The following is a 16,814-nucleotide window of genomic DNA, read 5'->3' as shown; positions in this document are numbered from 1 at the left end:
ATGGAGAGGGACAAGGACAGGGAGAAGGGGGAGAGAGAGAGAGAGATTGATTTTCTATCCACTGGTTCAGTCCCCAGGTGGCCACAATGGCCAGGGATGGACTAGGCTGAAGCCAGGAGCTTCTTCCAGGTCTCCCACATAGGTGCAGGGGCCCAAGGACTTGGGCCATCTTCTACTGCTTTCCCAGGCCATAGCAGAGAACTGGACTGGAAGAGACGCAACCAGGACTAGAACCTGGTGCCCATATGGGATTCCGGCGCCGAAGGTGGAGGATTAGCCAAGTGAGCCACGGCACCGGCCCCAAAATAAATACATCTTTAAAATAACTAAATAAATTAATCTTTAAAGAAAAGAGAGGAATATTGATCAAGTTGAGAGGAAGAGATTACAAAAAGAGAACCTAAGAAAGACAAGGCAGGCATATTGTGCAGCCTATGTGATAGGGAAGCACTTGTCTCACTTGTCATAGAGACATTTGAGATGTGTGTATAAAGCTGGTGTTTGTAGGACGAGGGTGTGTGACAGGATAATTGATCTGTAGATCTAATGCTTTAAATATTTGCTCCCAGTCTGTCGCAAGTCTTTTCACTTTGTTTGTGGCATCTTTCATCACACTGTAATTTTCTATTTTGATGTGGAATGGAGAGACTATAGAGCATGGGGGGTGGGGTGGGGGGGTGGAGGAGGAGTGCCTGGCTTCAAAGCCCAGGTTTGACGATCTGCAGTGACCTCAGCTGGGGAAGTGACTTCAGCTTGCTGTACTTTGATCTCTTGATTTATAGGTTGTATCTCAAATAGAACCTTCTTCAGAGGTCTGTTGTCAGGCTGAAAGCGAATTAATGCAAATAAAATGCCAAGGATGACCAATAACTGTTGTTTATTATTATTTTTTATATCTTTTGCCTTTTCTTTGGTGTTTTGCTGCTTCTCTGCCCAAAACCTTAAAATGCTTTTCAAAAACATTTTGTTCCAACAGTTTTATAGCTTTGCTTTTTTATGTTTACATTTTTAACCAGACTGGAATTAATTTTTCTGAATTGCAAAATAAGCATCTTATCCCTCCCCAAAAAGATAGTGATTTCTCCCCAAGCCACTTTTTTAAAAGATTTATTTGTTTATCTGAAAAGCAAAGTTGCAGAGAGGAAGAGGCAGAGAAATGGAGAACGAGAGAGAGCGAGAGAAAAAGAGACAGAGAGAGGTCTTCCATCTGCTGCTTCACTCCCCAAATGGCCACAACGGCCGGAGCTGGGCTGGCCCAAAGCCAGGAGCCAGGAGTTTTTCCGGGTCTCCCACACACGGGTGCAGGGGCCCAGGACTTGAGCCATCATCCACCACTTTCCCAGGCCATAGCAGAGAGCTGGATTGAAAGTGGAGCAGCTGGGACTCGAACCGGCAACCATATAAGGTACATGCACTGTAGGTGGTGGCTTTACCCGCTAAGCCACAGCACAGCCCCTCCTCCTCAGCCCTTTTTTCATAGTGCTTCTCTCTCCCAGTGAATTGAAATATAATTTTTACTAATACTAATTCCCATAAATACTCAGGTTGACATTTGGATTTCTGTTCCTTTTTAATTGAAAGGCAAAGAGAGATAGAGATGATAGAGATGAGAGAGAGAGAGAGAGAGAGAGAGAGAGAGAGAGAGAGAATCTTCAGTCTGGTAATTCATTCTCTCAAATGCCTGCAATAGCCAGGGCTGTGCCGGGCTGAAGCCAGGAGCCCAGAACTCAATCTGGGTCTCCCAGGTGGGTGGCGGAGACCCTGCTTCCTCCCAGGATGTGCATTAGCAGGAAGCTGGATGCAAGAGAAGAGCCAGGACTTCAACCCAGGCACCCCAATGTGGGATGCAGATGTCACAAACTGCCAAACACCTACTCTCGGTTTTTAAAGCATTCTTTTTTGAAAAATGTCATTTGCTTCATTTTTTTGAAAGGCAGAGAAAAAAGGAGACACACAGAAATGTCCTATCCACTGGTTCATTCCCCCAAGGCTCAAAACAGCTGGAGCTTGGCTAGGCTGAAGTCAGAATCCAGGAACTCAATCCAGGTTTCTCACATGAGTGATAGGAACCCAAGTACTTGAGCCATCACTGCTGCCTCCCATGGTGCACAACAGCAGGAAGCTTGAATTTGAAGTGGAGCTGGGACTAGGACACAGACATTCCAATTGGGGAGGTGGGCATCTTAATCACCAGACCAAGCCCCACCTGGATATACTTTAAAAAAAAAGATTTATTTATTTATTTATTTGAAAGTCAGAGTTACAAACAGAGAGAAGGAAGAGGCAGAGAGAGAGAGAGGTCTTCCATCCGCTGGTTCACTTCCTAATTGGCCACAATGGCTGGAGCTGAGCAGATCCGAAGACAGGAGCCAGGAGCTTCTTCTGAGTGTCCCACACGGGTGCAGGGGCCCAAGGACTTGGGCCATCTTCTACTGCCTTCCCAGGCCATAGTAGAGAGCCAGATCAGAAGTGGAGCAGCCGGGACTCGAACCGGTGCCCATATGGGATGCCGTATGGGAGCTTCAGGCCAGGGTGTTAACCCACTGTGCCATAGCGCCAGCCCCAGATGTGGGCATCTTAACCTCTGTGCCAAATAAATGCCTACTCATGGGAAAAATTTTTTTATCGTGAACCATACTTTATTTAGTCATTTTTGTTTACAACTGAAACTCTGGGAATTCAAAATTAAAACCCTTACCTGTGAGCGTCTTATAGACACCAGAGAATGTTTCCACTTTACGTTCCCCATTATTCTGCTGTGCTTTGTCCAGATGAACCTTTATGAGCTGACTGCCATCCAGTGTCCCACGGATTCTCTTGCCCACGATTTCACTTGGGAAGACTGGATCTTCAAGGATCGCAATGTGCACGGCTGTCAGAGTGCGGCTCCCAGGGTGCTTTTGCTTATTTTTCATTTGGCTTTTCCGAGTTGGTTTAGGCGGAATTCTCCTCTGGGCAATAAAGACAACATGCTTCCCATGAAACACTTTCTCTAACTCATGTACTAGCTGGACTTGAATTTACTGGAAATATTTTAGTTGAGGAATAGGAACAAAGATGATGATAGCTTTTCTTTTCTTTATTTTTTTTAAAGATTTATTTATGTATTTGAAAGTCAGTTACACAGAGAGAGAAGAAGAGGTAGAGAGAGAGAGAGAGAGATCTTTATCCATTGGTTCACTCCCCAATTTGCCACAACAGCCAGAGCTGTGCCGATCCAAAACTAGAAGCCAGGAGCTTCTTCTGGGTCTCTCTCGTGGGTGCAGGGGCCCAAGGACTTGGGCCATCTTCCACTGCTTTTCCAGGCCATAGCAGAGAGGTAGATTGGAGGTAGAGCAGCCGAGACTCAAACTGGCGCCCATATGGGATGCCGACACTAAAGGCGGTGGCTTTACCTGCTATGCCACAGCGCTGGCCCTGATGATAGCTTTTCAGCCGAATCCAGGAGCCAGGTACTTCCTCCTGGTTTCCCACGTGGGCACAGGTGCCCAAGCACCTGGGCTATCCTCCACTGCCCTCCCAGGCCACAGCAGAGAGCTGGACTGGAAGAAGAGCAACCGGGACTAGAACCCAGTGCCCATATAGGATGCCGGCGCCGCAGGCGGAGGACTAAACAAGTGACCCACAGCACCGGCCCCTCACCCTTGGGTTTGACATGGCTTCTCCTGGTTCAGTATCAACTGAGGAACAGCTGGGGGGAGGACTTTTTTGAAAGGCAGAGAGTAAATTAATAATTCTCACACATTTAAAGCATCATCAGAATGTTAACACCGGTTTACAAGTTCCATTTTGGAATTTTGATTGGAATGTACTTATTTTTTAAAGGTCAGTTTGGCCAAGAACTGTCATCTTTATTACATGGAGGTTGTATGTGCACGCATAGATCGGCTTGTTTATCAAGCCAATGGACAGATCTGGGAAATAAAAGTGCTAGCCACAAGAAGGTGCAAGGCAAACAGAAGCCCGGTTTCCGCAGGCCCAGCTGAAGAAAGAAGCTTAGGTGTACAAGGTGTTCTGCAAGCTATGTGCACCTGAAAATATGAACAGGAGCTTCCACTGCGTGTAACACCAATGGTAGTTGGAGGGGCTTAATACACGTTGGATGAACGAACAAATGAGCTAAACAGTTTCTGGAGGGCTTCTTGTATGCCAAACAACCTGCTAGTGCTTTTCATGATTTATCACTAATCCCAACAACCCTGCCAGACAGGGGGTATGAACCCCTTGACAAGCCAGAAAAGCTAAGGCTAGCAGAGGGGCTCCTTATGATCCCAGAAGTCAATCACCGGCGGGACCAGATCTAAATCTCATCCATCTGTCCATCCATCCATCCATCTGTTAAGGATTTATTAAGCATCTACTGCGTGGCACAACGACCATAGTACAACAACCGCTCTAGATGCCGTGCAAAGGCGCAAGGCTCCCTAGAAGCCCAGATGGGCGGCTGGACTGCGAGTACTGAGGGCGGAGTTTCTGACCCGCACTTGCAGGGAATGTCGCTGCCTCTGCCTCATAGTTATGGCTTTGGCCAGGGAGCAAGGCAAGATCCAGGCTGGAGCGCAGTCTAGGGCGCAAATTATTACAAATGTTGGCCGGGAGGGAGCGCACTTCCACAGCCGTAAACTTGACCTAGACACCCTTTAGGCGCCGACCGGTCACCAGCGCGCAGGCGCGGGGCAGTCTAGGAGCGGCTTAATGTTGTGCGGGGAGGTGGAATAATTTGAGAGGAGGGGGAGCGGCTCAGAAAGTGATGCAAGCAGGAGGTGTGGCTTAAGCAAATTACATTTTGCCTATTTGCTCCTGCCACTGAAGGCGGGGCCTAGGTGCTCCCTTCTCGGAACGAGGCTGGGCCAAATGTAGTTTTCCCTTCGCGTAGGAGGCGTGGCTTAGGGTGGGCCTTCGAACCGCACTCAGAGATAGGCCGCCTCACTAGGGGGTGTGGCCCGATGAGCCGTCCATCGCCTGTGTGGTCACTTCCTGTGGAGTTTCCCCAGCCCCGGGAGGAGGGGGAAGAGGACGAGGGGGAGGAGGGCGGTCGTCCGGGGTTAGGTTGGGGGGGTGTCGGTCCGTTCAGGGCGGGGGATGACTCACGGCCCATCCCATCTCTCCGACGCCGCCCGCCCGCGCAGAACTGGCTCCATGGCTTAGCAGAGGAGGAGGCGGTGGCGAGCGGGGGGAAGGGGACTCTTATTTTGTTAGGGGGACCGGGCCGAGGCCCGACCGGCCTGGCAGGGCTCGCCCGGGACCGGGCGTCATGTCTCATGCGGCCGAGCCAGCTCGGGACGGCGTAGAGGCCAGCGCGGAGGGCCCCCGAGCCGTGTTCGTGCTATTGGAGGAGCGCAGGCCAGCCGACTCGGCCCAGCTGCTCAGGTGCGGGGCCGCCTGGGGCCGGGAGTGCAGACTGGGGTCTGATCTGGGGGCAGCGGGAACTCCAGACTAGGATTCTAGGCCCTTGGCCTAGCCCTTGAGGACATCGGGGTACCCGTCTTGGGTGGGGGGGCACCTAAGGAATCCGGCAGTGGCCTGCCTGACCGAGGCTTAAAGCAGTAGTGGGAGTGCAGATTCGGGGGGCTCTTGACTGAGCCTAGAGGGTCGGATTCTGGAGTATCCAGAACCTGGTGAACTTGGGGGACTGGGATTCTGGTTATAGGATGAATCTGACGTCTTTGGGCCGGGTGTGAGGGGAATGAATTTGAGGGGACACTGTCAGCCGAAGCACTGATTTTAAGGAAATCCTGGAATCTTTTTCCTTCAGTGTTGGTGAAGGGGTCCTGGGGGGGGGGGACACAGGTGCTGTCTTGGCAGCTTGGTGACTCCCAGTGGCTGGTAGCTGTGTTTGGGACTAACATGAATCGGGTCGGTTTGGGGGTGTCTCCGATGTGCCGTGTGAATGAGTATGCGTGAACGAGCTAGAAGAGCAAAACATTCAGCAAGACTTGGGCATAACAATCCTTTCACCTCTGCCCACCCAGCCAGCCGGGGCAGATCTCAGGGATAGTGGGAAAGCCCTCTTCCCATACTCCTTAGGGGCTTGAATGGGAAGCGGCCTGGCAGACTTGAGGGCATGGGGATGATGTTACCTCTTAGCCCAGAAAAAGCCTCAGACCTTATTTGGGAACCCAGAGGGTCTTGTTGCTATTGTCACTCAGGCGGCCCTGCCCACACACCCCTCTGCTGTTGATCTCGCCCTCCCTGTCCATCCCTCCCTTCCTGGGGAGGTGATCTTGACTCCCTTCTAGAGCTGGAGTGAGTACCGACTACGCTGTCCCTGCCTGGGTGGGTCTTTGCTGGCCTCCTCTCATCTAGTGGGCCTTGGAGTCCCAGCCCTCCTGTCCACACCCTTGCCCACTCCCCCCCACCCCGCGCCCCTCTCTTCCAACTTGTGTGCAGGGTGTGTGTGTGTGTGTGTTCCTGGGAGGGGGCTTTGCCTCTTCTCTCTGCCCGGGATTGTGCTGAGCTCAGCGGCTCCGGGAGCTTCCTCTTCCTGGGTGGTTTTAGGGCCCCATCTGAGGGTGAGGAGAGGAAGGAAGACAGATCCTTGGGGAGGGGAGAGAATTCTTGTCAAGTGAAGTCACAATCTCTGAGGGACTGAAAGTCTTGGACTAAATTCCAGGGTGCACGTGCGTGGTAGTGGCCCCCCCATGCCAGGGTCCTGGCACCCAGCGCGGAGGGCTGAGCAGGAGCCTCTCAGTATATATCAGTTCAGTGCCTTTGAACTCCTTTGTAACAGCCTGGATCACAGCAGTGGGCAGACTTGAAAGGGAGGGGCGTTTATGACTTCTTACTTTGTGTGCCAGTGGGTGTTGGTGTTGGGGTGGGGGGAGGTTGTGTTTTGATCTCTGAAAAAAAAAAAAAAAGCAGGTGAGGGCAGGGCCGGCTCCTGCGGTGAAGAAAAGAAAAGAATGCTCTATAAAGCAGATCATCCACTTAGATCGATCCCCCTCGTGCAAACCCAGAGTGTGGAAGTCTTTGATATTTCCATTTTTATATTTGGGTGTGTGTTGGCAGCCCATGAACTCTGGCTGGGGCTGGGAAAAAACTCCTTTGGGAAGTGGTAGCTTCTTACGTAAAGCAAATCACAGACCCCGGGTTCTCTTTGGGATGCAGTCAGTGTTGTGTTTACAAGGGACTGTTCTGGCTGAGGGATGCCCCCACCTGGTGTGTGTGTGTGTGTGTGTGTGTACACGCATGTGGGCTCACATTCAACTGTCAGGAAAACAGTAGAGGGTGTGGGGGCTGGGAGGACTTTGACTGCAGAGTCAGGGATCCTTGTGTCAAGTGAATTGGCATTCCTAACTCCTTTGCTTTTCCTCGTGCTCAGGTGGTTGTTACAAGTGATTGTTAGAGTGAGGGGATTGGGATCCAGGCACCCATTATTCTGACTCTTAGGGACGGGGGGTTGAGGACGGGAGAGGGCTGGCAGATGTGGGGATTCTTGGTGGTGGTACCCAGCAGGGTGGCCAACTCTATAGGTCTCTCTCTCTCTCTCTCTCTCTCTGTCGAGGGGAGCAGAGAAGAGAATGAGGAATTCATACAATCATTGACCCTCACCCCTGCCTCCCCCCCCCCCCCTCAGCTTGAACTCTCTGCTTCCGGAATCCGGAATTGTTGCAGACATCGAGTTAGAAAACATCCTGGATCCTGACAGCTTCTACGAACTCAAAAGCCAACCCCTACCCCTCCGGTCCAGGTATGACTCCGCCCCCCCCCCCCCCCATTCCTCAGCCTTGCTTCCCCCCAGCGCCAGCCCAACCCTTTCTCCCACCAGCCTGCATTTTCCAGATGACAAAATTAGGGGCCACAAAGAGCCTGCCACACCGAATAGCCAGCGGCCAAGCTAGGGGGGCCATCCGGACCTCCACTGCCTCCCTCCACTCCACCTGCAGAGCCATTCATACACAAATATGCCAGCCAGCCTGGAGTCTCCCCACACAGGATGTGGTCTGCTTAAAGGCACCCGAGGTGGGCGGAGCCACAGCCCCAGCCCCTGCTCAGCCCCCTCCCACACTCTGAGAACCCACCTCTCTCAGCCCATGAGGATCCCCCTATGGGTCTCTTCTCTCTTTCTCTCTCTTTCTGCCCCCCTCACACTCCTCCCCCCCCCATTGGAAGTCTAAATGTGCTGAGTCATCGGCCTGGGCTCTAAGAGAGGGGAGGGGACCTGGAAGAGGGGGCCGGAAGGGAGGATTGTGAAATCTCTGAGATTTTCAAGACTGCCTAGCTCCCGGGACCAGAGGCTCAGGCAGGGGGGGAAGTCCGGCCTGGGGCTGCCCCTCTAACCCGGCCCCTCCCCACTCCCCCCACCACCACCACTATCTATCACCAGGAGCTCACAGAGCATCTCCAACCCCAAGTTGGGTTTAGGAGCCCTTGGCATTCACCTTCTCCTCCAGGGCCTCAGTTCTGCTGCTGCACACCTTGAAGTGGGGCACATCCCCTCTGGCAGGGCTCAGCAGTGGCATCACCACTTGACACAGGAACAGGCTCACATCCAGGCTCCACCACGAGGTCTGAGTGCTAACATTCTTCCACCGACCTGTGACCTCTGACTGCCAGGACCCGATCCCGTGCCCAGGTCTCCGCCATCAGACTATGACCCCTGAGGGCTGCAGCCAGGCTTGGGTCCTGCATCCACCCCACCTTAAGCTTGGGACAAGACTTTTAGCTTACATGTGGCCCCGTATTTCCCATTCCACAGCCTCCCAATATCACTTCAGGCTACACCAGCCACCCCAGCGACACTCTCTGCGTCGTCTTCTACAGGGGGCTCCAGGACCCCTGCCATGTCGTCGGCTTCTTCGTCTCGGGTGTTGCTGCGACAGCAGCTAATGCGGGCCCAGGCGCAGGAGCAAGAGCAGCGTGAGCGTCGGGAACAGGCTGCAGCCACTCCCTTCCCCAGCCCTGCACCTGCCTCTCCTGCCATCTCCGTGGTTGGTGTCTCTGCTGGGGGCCACACATTGGGCCGTCCGCCTCCTGCTCAGGTGCCCAGGGAGGTGCTCAAGGTAAGGTGAGACCCAGAGGCCCGGGACCCACTCCTGTGACTGCTGAGCAATTCTCAGAGCTTGGGGGCGGGGGGCGGCCCTGGGGGGTCTTGGTAAGCTTTTGAGCAAAGTCTCAAGGACTTTGAAGGAAGGTCTCCGATTCTGTTTGAATCATCTGTTCGTGTCCTGTGCATTTAGGGTTCTTGAGTTATTGTTGGGGAGCTGTAAGAGGTTCTTGGGGGCCCCGAGGATGCCTTGGTGGACCATGGGGGCTTTTAAGTACCCTGGGGGCCCTGGGTCTGTAGGATGAGCTTCCTGTATGCATGTGATACATTAAAAGTTCTTCTGCCCTTGCAGTGTTAGAAGAAAGCAGGTATGGTGCCTAGGCCTGTCAGGTGGAATCAGAATACGGGGAGCTAACGGGGCAGTGCCAGGGTGTTCCAGAAACTGTAAGGGATCCTGTCAATCATAGGTGGATCTTGGGGGCTATGAAGGAGTTCTGAGATTTTTGAGAAAGGGTATCTGGGCCCAAAGAGGGACTCTCACAAGTACTTGGGGGGGTTTCATATTCTGTACCCAGTTTGTCTCCCAGAACCCAAGAGCAGATGGGTTAGGAAGGGCAGTGTCAGCCCTGAGCCTTGCTTTCCTGTCGTTTCCCCTCTCCTGCCCGCCCCCCTTCATCACACAGGTGCAGACCCACCTGGAGAACCCGACGCGCTACCACCTGCAGCAGGCGCGCCGGCAGCAGGTAAAGCAGTACCTGTCCACCACACTTGGGCCCAAGCTGGCGTCCCAGGCCCTCACCCCACCGCCAGGGCCTGCGAGTGCACAGCCGCTCCCTGCTCCTGAGGCTGCCCATGCTACCGGCCCCACAGGCAGTGCTCCCAACAGCCCCATGGCGCTGCTCACCATTGGGTCCAGCTCAGAAAAGGAGGTAAGAGGCTGCAGACAGTGCCCCTGTGCCCTGCTCTCCAAATTTGTCCAAGCCTATAGCACATTTGCTTCTGCCCCCAGATCGATGATGTCATTGATGAGATCATCAGCCTCGAGTCCAGCTACAATGACGAGATGCTCAGCTATCTGCCGGGAGGTACTGCGGGGCTGCAGCTCCCCAGCACGGTAGGTCCTGGGCTGGGGGATTTCCCTGAAACTGAGGGCATCCCTTTATCACTAAGGCTGCACCTGTGGTAGCTGTAGATGGATGAGTCCCTTGTGCATTTTACTAGAATGGAGAGGGAGTCCTTGCGATGAGAATGGGGCATACCCATACTCTTGGGCCTTGTGTTGGACTGGATCAAGAGGTGAGCCTGTAGACATTATCATTATTGTTGTTATGATTAGCAGTAAGCATGCCAAGTTTAATGGAGAGAGTCCACCTGACAGACCTGGTAGACATCTTAGGAAAGAACTGAGAACCCAGTCTGTATTCAGACTGGAGTTTTTATGGATGTGGATATGTGGATATGGCCTTTTATTTTTTCTTCCCCCCTCCCTTTCTGGGATATGGCGAGGTAGAAGGCTTTCTGGGCATGGAATTCCTGAAATTCCTCCCAGAACTTTATAATGGACCTCATAGCCCCCTTGATGTAGGACAGGGAAGATGCTGCCTTGTCGACTTTGATATACATGGTGTGGGGAATGCATGGTGATGTTAGGCATATCAGGGCACTTGGATTTTGCTTGGGAAGTACCAAGAGTTGGGAATCTTTTTAGCAATTTAAACATACAATGAAATTCAGGTCATTGGGACATACCCAGACCATGTTGCAACTGGACCACACCAAAAGTCTCCAAAGTTGGTATGGATTATAGTAAGTGGTTGAACCTCCTAGTGACTGGAGTATCCCAAGTCTCATGCAGTAAAGTGGGCCAAGAGGATGTGTCCTTGTAGAGAGTGGCCAAAACATCCTAGAGCAAGGGATTGTAATGTTTCTAGAACATTCCAGGAATCTTATAATTTGCTCTGGAACATACAAGCTGCCTATAGCTTTCCTTTTTATCCAACTTACAAAGAGGATAGCAGCATCTGTATAAATGGTACTGATTTCTGGAACTTTCTGTTGAGTTGGACACAGAAATTGAGACTCTGTCTTAGATCAGCAGGCTGGAGGGGGTTTCGAGAGATGCAGACTCTTCAAGAGGTGGGACTTGGATGTACTTAAGAGATTCCATGTATTATAGTAGAATATATCCAGGATAGTGTGAAGGAAGGGGAAGAAAAACCTGAGGCTGACATACAAGCAGGCTGAGTTGAATACTTAGTGAGGAAGAACACTAAGCAGGAAGACACTGGAGTCAGCACCTCAGTACATGGCAGCAGGAGACCGTGGTGCCTAGCTGGTGTGACTTTATCAGAACAAAAGACTGGAGATTAGGTTGGAACTCTCCAGAAGCCAGATTTTGGGTAGAATGTTGCCATGACAATTCACCAAGGTCTGAGAAAGGTTGGGTTGGAGCGCTCCAAGAATGCTGGATTGGAATGTGGTGTGGGGAGGAGCTAAAGGACTGGAATGTCACATCAGAGCCGACAGTGACCTGAGAAGAGTGGTTTTCCAGTATTTGTCTCAGAGGCAGCCTTGGAGTTGGAAGGGGGGCATCGGAGGTCACTGCCAAATTTTGTATTGGGGGGGGTGCTGCAGGATGAGCAGGCCAGGCAGGCCGCAGTCCCCCTGCAAAGCTCTGCCCTCCCTGTTGTGTTGCATGTGAAGTCACCTTGAAGGCCAAGGAAGCGTGCTCCCTTGGCTGACTCAGCCAAGCCTTGCCTTAGAGGGCCCCATCTTCGGCTTGTGTGCAGGGTCAGGAGCCTTGTTCTGAGGAAGAACGGTGCCAGGGGTCTGTCTCAACCATTTCTCTGCCCTCAGCTGCCCGTGTCAGGGAACCTGCTTGATGTGTACAGTAGTCAGGGTGTGGCCACGCCAGCCATCACCGTCAGCAACTCCTGTCCGGCAGAGCTGCCCAACATCAAGCGGGAGATCTCTGGTAAGTGCCAGGGTATTGGCCCTGTACCCTCATCTGGATCCCCGGGGTGAGCCCTGTGCCTAGCAGCTCTGGAACGGAGCCTGATCTGGGGGCATTCAGAGCACGAAGGAATACGAGCTATTTGCCATCTTTTTCTGTATGGCTCCTGGCCTGCTTTTACCCAGCTGCCTCTCGCGTTCTCTCCTCTTGGATTGAACAAGTGGCCTGTCACCATGGCTTTGTAAACAACTGTGAGGCAGGCATCGTGGTGCACGCCTTCCTTCAGGTCAAGCTCTCTGCTAATGCATGCTGGGAGGCAGCAGGTAATGGCCCAAGTCCTTGGGTTCCTGCTTCCCATGTGTGGGAGACCCAGATGGAGTTCCTGGCTCCTGGCTTTGGCCTGGCCCATCCCAGGATGTTGCAGGCATTTAGGGGAATGAACCAGTAGATGGAAAATTTCTCTCTCTCTCTCCTCTCCCTCCGTTTCCCTCCCCTCTGTCACTCCGCCTTTCAAATAAATAAATACATTTTTAAAGAATCGTAAAAATAGAAACACTTTCTTTAAAAAGTCACTTCCCCTGCCTCTGCGCAGCACCCCTGCCCCTGGGCTGCTGTCTTTCATGGCTGCAGAGGCCCTGACCACTGCTGTTCTCTTCTAGAGACCGAGGCAAAGGCCCTTTTGAAGGAACGGCAGAAGAAAGATAATCACAATCTGAGTAAGCCAGAGACCTTGTGCGCTTGCCCTGCCTTGCATGCCCGGGCCCCTGCCTGCAGTATCCCCACAGCCTCTCCTTTGTCCCTCCTTCACCCATTGACCACTCTTTCCCACTCTTTCTTTCTCTCCTCCCACCTCTGAAGTCGAACGTCGCAGGCGATTCAACATTAACGACAGGATCAAGGAACTGGGCACCCTCATCCCCAAGTCCAGTGATCCGTGAGTCTGGCTCGGCAATCCAGGGCCGGTGGGAGATGGGGTGGGCACCAGGCTTTCTCGCCCACTAGTTTTCCTCTGGCCGTTTTCAGCCTGAGCATGGCCATAGACCCCCGCTGTGCACCCTGGAATGGTCTGTGTGCCCCATCTGCTCCCTGTAGGACATGCACCCCCCAGTTTGCTGCTAGTGCAATACTCCCTTTATTCTTTCATGACTTATTGTTGAGCCTCTGCTCTGTGCCAGGGATCAGAGGGCATGAAACCCACAAAGATCCCTGACCTCATGGACCTGCTGTTTTAGTGGGGGCAGACAGATAGCAGGCCAGATAAGTTAAGTCAGAGGCTTAGGATGGGCCCCATGGAAGAGAATGAAGAGTGGAAGGAAGATGGGGGATGGTTGGGGAGGGTGACAGTCTGGAGTGAGGCACGTGGGGACAGGACAGGCTGCAACTGACCAGGCATAATAAGGCCTAAAAGGAGACGAGGCAGGCAGCCACACGGGGATCTAGGGGAGCAAGTTCAAGGTGCAGGGCACAGCTGAAAAAGAGGCCAAGAGACAGGAATGACTGTCCATGCCCTAGGAGCACTGAGAGGCCAGTGTGACTGTCGTGAGCTGAACCAGAGAGACCCGGGTTCAAGAAGGGGCTTCCAGGGCTCAGGGTGTGATGGGGCACTGTTGGAAGATTCCGGATAGAGGGTTTTCCTCTGAGCGGTCTCTACCTTCTGGATGCCCCCACCTCAAGTTCTAGGCCTGTGCTGCGGTGCTCTTTCTGCCTGAGTGTGCTGCCACTCGCCTTAGCCCCAGAGAGACTCCCCTTACGAGTGCACTTCAGAATGTTCGCAGAAAAATGGAATTGGGCGATATGTTTATCTTGGTGCAAGAAAATGTTGAAACCCACACTTATGAGGTCGCCTCAGTAATAATGAGCTCATGGATAACACATATCGTGACAGAACTATGCATGGATTTCAATTTTTTTTGAATCAAAATAATCGTTATCTTTTCATGCCACTTTCCACCAACTTTTTGAAGTTTCCTTACGCAGCGCTTTCTCATTCCTCCCCGTCGGGCCCCACAGGGAGATGCGTTGGAACAAAGGCACCATCCTGAAGGCCTCTGTGGACTACATCCGCAAGCTGCAGAAGGAGCAGCAACGCTCCAAAGACCTAGAGAGCCGGCAGCGATCCCTGGAACAGGCTAACCGTAGCCTGCAGCTCCGAATTCAGGTCTGGAAGGAAGAGACGGTGGCAGGGGTGGGGTGGGGGCGGGGGTTGCTGCAAGGAGAGGCAGAGGGAAAACAGGCCAGGGTTTCCCCTCCTGGCGTGGCATGGCATGTCCCCGGGCTTCGCCACTCACATGGTTATGATCACAGTTATGATAACGGAGACTCCTAACCTTGACAAGGAGGATAAAGGATATTACCTGGTGTGCTTCGTGCTGAGTCTAGGCCATGCACTGTAACAAGAGCTTTTGATTCATTCGCTCATTTAATCTTCACAACAACTTTGGGAGACAGGGCCTACTATTATACCCATTTTACAGATTGGGACTCTGAGGCTCAGAGATGTTAAGTGACTTGCCTGAGGTTTCACAGTTGCTGAGTGGTAAGGGGCTGTGTTGGAGCCCAGGCATTCTGCCCTCCTAACCTTTCCACTCCTCTGCCTCTTGGGGACTGTGAACCCCATCTTATCCGGCCCCTATCCCTTCTCTTCTGCAGGAGCTGGAACTGCAGGCTCAGATCCATGGTCTCCCGGTGCCTCCCACCCCAGGGCTGCTCTCCCTGGCCACAACTTCGGCCTCTGACAGCCTCAAGCCGGAGCAGCTGGACATTGAGGAGGAAAGCAGGCCAGGCACAGCAACGTTCCATGTAGCGGGGGGACCGGCCCAGAGTGCCCCCCACCAGCAGCCCCCGGCACCACCCTCGGACGCGCTTCTGGACCTGCAGTTTCCCAGTGACCACTTGGGAGACCTGGGGGACCCCTTCCACCTAGGGCTGGAGGACATTCTGATGGAGGAGGAGGAAGGGGTGGTGGGAGGACTGTCGGGGGGTGCCCTGTCCCCACTGCGGGCTGCCTCTGACCCCCTGCTCTCCTCAGTATCCCCTGCTGTCTCCAAGGCCAGCAGCCGCCGCAGCAGCTTCAGCATGGAGGAGGAGTCCTGATCAGGCCTCACCCCTCCCCTGGGCCTTCCCCGCCCAGGAAAGGAGGACAAGTCAAGATGAGGCCCTGCCTTTTCCCCCACCCTCCCGTGAGACTGCCCTGCCCAGGTGTACTGGGGGCAGAGGAGATGTGATCAGGCAAGGAGGAGGAGGAGTCAGATGAGGCTCCTCCCCATCCCCAAAGGCCCAGCCCAGTGCAGGTATTTCAGAGGGAGAAGGCTCCCCAAAGTGGTGAGGTCAGGGCCTGTGCCCTGTGGATCACAGCCTCGCCCCTGCCGCCGTGGGACCTGCTCTTGCCCAAGTGAAGGAAGGAAGCAGGATGAGGGCCTGCCCTGTACCCTGGGGACCGTCCTAGCTCGATCTCCCAGGGAAAGAAGGTGTCAGGATGGTGCTCCATCCCTTCTCTGCAAACCACCAATCTAGTCCAGGCTACCAGGGAAGAGGAGTCAAAATGATGGAGGTCCCACTGCCGGGGGCTACAGCCCTGCGCCTTCCCCTTGAATCCTGCCCTGCTCAGGCAAGGAACAGAAGTGAGACTGAGACGTGGCCCCTTTGCCTAGGAACTTGGTATTGGCCTTCTAGGAATGGCGGCGCTAGGCCCCTTCCCTTCCCTGTAGTAACAGCCCAGCGCAGGCATTTCAGGTGTAGAGGCCCCTGCGTGGAGGTCACAGCCGTGCCCTTGGCCCATCAGCAGCATCCCACCCAAGCATTCCACGCTGCAGGGAAGAGTGGTACTTAAGCTCCCCTGCCTGAACCTGGGACCAAGCCCACCTAGCTTAGGAGGGCTCTGAGCCGACCTTGCTCTAGAGGAAGGGGACAAGATGTTGAAATCATACGGGTTGACTTTGCAGACCGAGGTAGGGAGTGAGACTCAGGCCCTGACCCTTGGGCAGACTCCTGCCTTCTTCCTCGCAGCAGTGTGGGGAGGGGATGGGGGATAGCAGGGACTGAGGCCAGGCATCCAGAATCGGGACTTCAGGGCATAGAGGGACACGATGAAGGAAGGGGACATTTCTGCAAGATCCACAGCCCAGGAAAAAGGTAGAAACCTCTTCCACCGAGGCAGAGCCCTGGAGCGTGGGTCACAAAAGCATATTGTTTCCCCTCATTTTTTTTAACTCCCCTATTCCGAAGCTAGGTTACCCCCAGCCTCTGGGCCCCACCCCATTCTCCATGGGGAGGAATCCCTCCATTTGAGATATCCAGAGACACTCCCCACCCACTGCCCACCCCTCCCACCACTTACACCCAAGGCTGTCGGCTTTGGATTGCTGGGGCCAGGCCCCAGGGAGGGTGTGCTGAGGGGTCTGTAGGTTTGGGATTAAAATAATAAATGCTAGGCGTGTTTGATGCGCTTTTAACTTTGGCAAAGAGTCTCCTGTCCTCGTTTGTGACGGTACAGTGAACATGACCCGTGTAGGGCACAAAGGCTGAAGGTTCTTGGAAGAAACAGACTGGAGAGGGATGGATGAGAGATTGGAGATGGGAAGCGAGGCGGCAGGAGATCAACCTCCAAACAAAGGCTGTTGGCCTTGCAAAAGACCTGCCAGGCCCCATTCGAACGGCTGCCATTTGTTTCACTTGATTTGTTTCTCTGAGGAATGTTGGTCAGATTGTGCTGTTTCTCCTTCCCATTTCCTGCTTGAAGAAGCCTGGTGGCAGAATTTAAGTAACACTTCTGAAGGTGGGCAGCCTATAAATGGCTGAAATACTGAACAGTCAAGTTTGCCGAGTGACGGCTGCAGATTGAAAACGTCACTGAGGGCAGAGTGGGAGAGGAGATTT

At 53.4% G+C, this 16,814-nt stretch overlaps 1 protein-coding gene across 2 annotated transcripts; it reads left to right on the top strand.

Annotated features, from left to right (window-relative positions):
* Positions 1 to 4,943: 4,943 nt before the first annotated feature.
* TFE3 (transcription factor binding to IGHM enhancer 3) lies at positions 4,944 to 16,400 on the top strand. 2 transcript variants are annotated; one of them, XM_051827096.2, is made up of 10 exons: positions 4,944 to 5,370; positions 7,577 to 7,690; positions 8,699 to 9,002; positions 9,670 to 9,915; positions 9,996 to 10,100; positions 11,843 to 11,960; positions 12,599 to 12,655; positions 12,798 to 12,873; positions 13,950 to 14,097; positions 14,589 to 16,400. In XM_051827096.2, the coding sequence occupies exons 1-10, from the start codon at positions 5,255 to 5,257 to the stop codon at positions 15,030 to 15,032; spliced, it is 1,728 nt and encodes a 575-aa protein (XP_051683056.1). In that variant the 5' UTR covers positions 4,944 to 5,254; the 3' UTR covers positions 15,033 to 16,400. The 2 variants fall into 2 exon arrangements, with proteins under 2 accessions (XP_051683056.1, XP_051683058.1); XM_051827098.2 differs by having other exon boundaries at positions 5,007 to 5,370; positions 8,764 to 9,002.
* The last annotated feature ends 414 nt before the right edge of the window (positions 16,401 to 16,814 follow it).

This window comes from Oryctolagus cuniculus, chromosome X (genome assembly GCF_051225735.1).
Source record: "Oryctolagus cuniculus isolate XC-2025 breed Fujian yellow rabbit chromosome X, ASM5122573v1, whole genome shotgun sequence".
Taxonomy (NCBI): Eukaryota; Metazoa; Chordata; class Mammalia; order Lagomorpha; family Leporidae; genus Oryctolagus; species Oryctolagus cuniculus.
The sequence above is the reverse complement of the archived record's forward strand: the minus strand, read 5'-3'. Positions and strand labels throughout refer to the sequence as shown.